General features: G+C 33.0%; 1 protein-coding gene across 1 annotated transcript in view; it reads left to right on the top strand.

The window, feature by feature from the left end:
- LOC103605231 (vacuolar protein sorting-associated protein 13C-like) overlaps positions 1-1,341 on the top strand; it is a gene marked incomplete at its 3' end in the record, with an annotated part of 138,950 nt that overhangs the window by 91,624 nt on the left and 45,985 nt on the right. Inside the window, exons 17-18 of the mRNA XM_008589816.1 lie at positions 528-670; positions 778-850. Coding sequence (XP_008588038.1) covers positions 528-670; positions 778-850 — 216 coding nt within the window. The remainder of the gene's footprint in view (positions 1-527; positions 671-777; positions 851-1,341) is intronic.

The following is a 1,341-nucleotide window of genomic DNA, read 5'->3' as shown; positions in this document are numbered from 1 at the left end:
AGCCTCTAGGCTGCTCCCTCTTAAATTTTCAAATAACTGTAGAGGAAACACATCACCAAATTCCAGAGTAACTTCCCTGGTTCTATGTCCTGCCTCCAATCTTGACTCACATATTTTGGGGTCAGGATTTTTTTTCAGTGTCTTGTTAACTCCCCACAGCCATCGAGCAGATGTTCTTTGTAGGTTCTCTTTTCCTTAGCCAGAGGGTTGGTCTGAATTACTTAGTTTGCTTTAGTGAAAACTACTGAACTGAATCTTCATGCTACAAAATATTTTGTTATTATTTCATTCTTTTATCCTTTAAAACCAAGAGAAATGAATTTTTGGATATTTTGCAAATGTCCTATATGAGCAGGCAATTTTATGTTGAAATATCTGAGTTTCTTCATTTATAGTGAGCATGTGGATGCCAGAACCTACCATGCTTCATTAGTTAGATTATATTATAATTCAACAAATTTAAGAAGAAATTATTAAAGTAATAATTATTTTAACTTTAACAGTTTTTATTTATTTTTTCTGTTTAGTATGTTGCCCATATAATGACTCTGAAGTTAGTAAGTACCTCTGTTACAATCAGAGAAAATAAAAATATTCCAGAAATACTGAAAATTCAGATAATTGGCCTGGGCACTCAAGTATCTCAGCGACCAGGAGCACAAGCACTTAAGTAAGTTTTTAAAGACTTATTTCAATCTTTATTTCTAGTTATGATTTTAGATTAAAAAAATAAAGAGAGTGTTATTCTGACTTTTAAAAAAATCTGATTATTGGTAGCTCTTCTTATTTTCTTTTAGTGTGCCAAGATAGTTTTTTTATATTTGCTTTTGTTTTGTTATGGATCTATATGGTGAGTTCATCATTTATTCCGCCCTCCCTCTTTTCACAAATATTTATTGGATTCTATTTATTGGTTAATATTTATGCTGTGAAAGATACTCATAGGTACAGTAAGATTCTGTTTTCAGGAAGTTTGTGCTGTAGTTGATAAGAGAGGGTACATAAAAAGTTAATAATTCAAAAACTGTACAACATATTAGACAGCTCAAAGGTGAGAAGATGCTGTCTCATAGTTAGATACCTCATAGTTAATGCTACATAGGCTCAGTTGTGGAAGAGAATAACTGAGCTAAGAGAAAGCTTAGGCTAGCTTAATGGAAAAGACTAAGAGAAGCAGGGAAGAGGTAGAGGGTGTTGAGGGTAGCATGGAAATAGGGAGATGAGTTATCCATGTCACAAGGGTTTATATTTATACAACAGTCATCAGAACTTTTGTAGTGTTCTGAAGTTGGCTCAAGTGGGCTTTTCATGTGGATGAAGAGCAATTAATAAAAACAACAA

This window comes from Galeopterus variegatus, unplaced genomic scaffold (genome assembly GCF_000696425.1).
Source record: "Galeopterus variegatus unplaced genomic scaffold, G_variegatus-3.0.2 Scaffold5666, whole genome shotgun sequence".
NCBI classification, from domain to species: domain Eukaryota; kingdom Metazoa; phylum Chordata; class Mammalia; order Dermoptera; family Cynocephalidae; genus Galeopterus; species Galeopterus variegatus.
The sequence above is the reverse complement of the archived record's forward strand: the minus strand, read 5'-3'. Positions and strand labels throughout refer to the sequence as shown.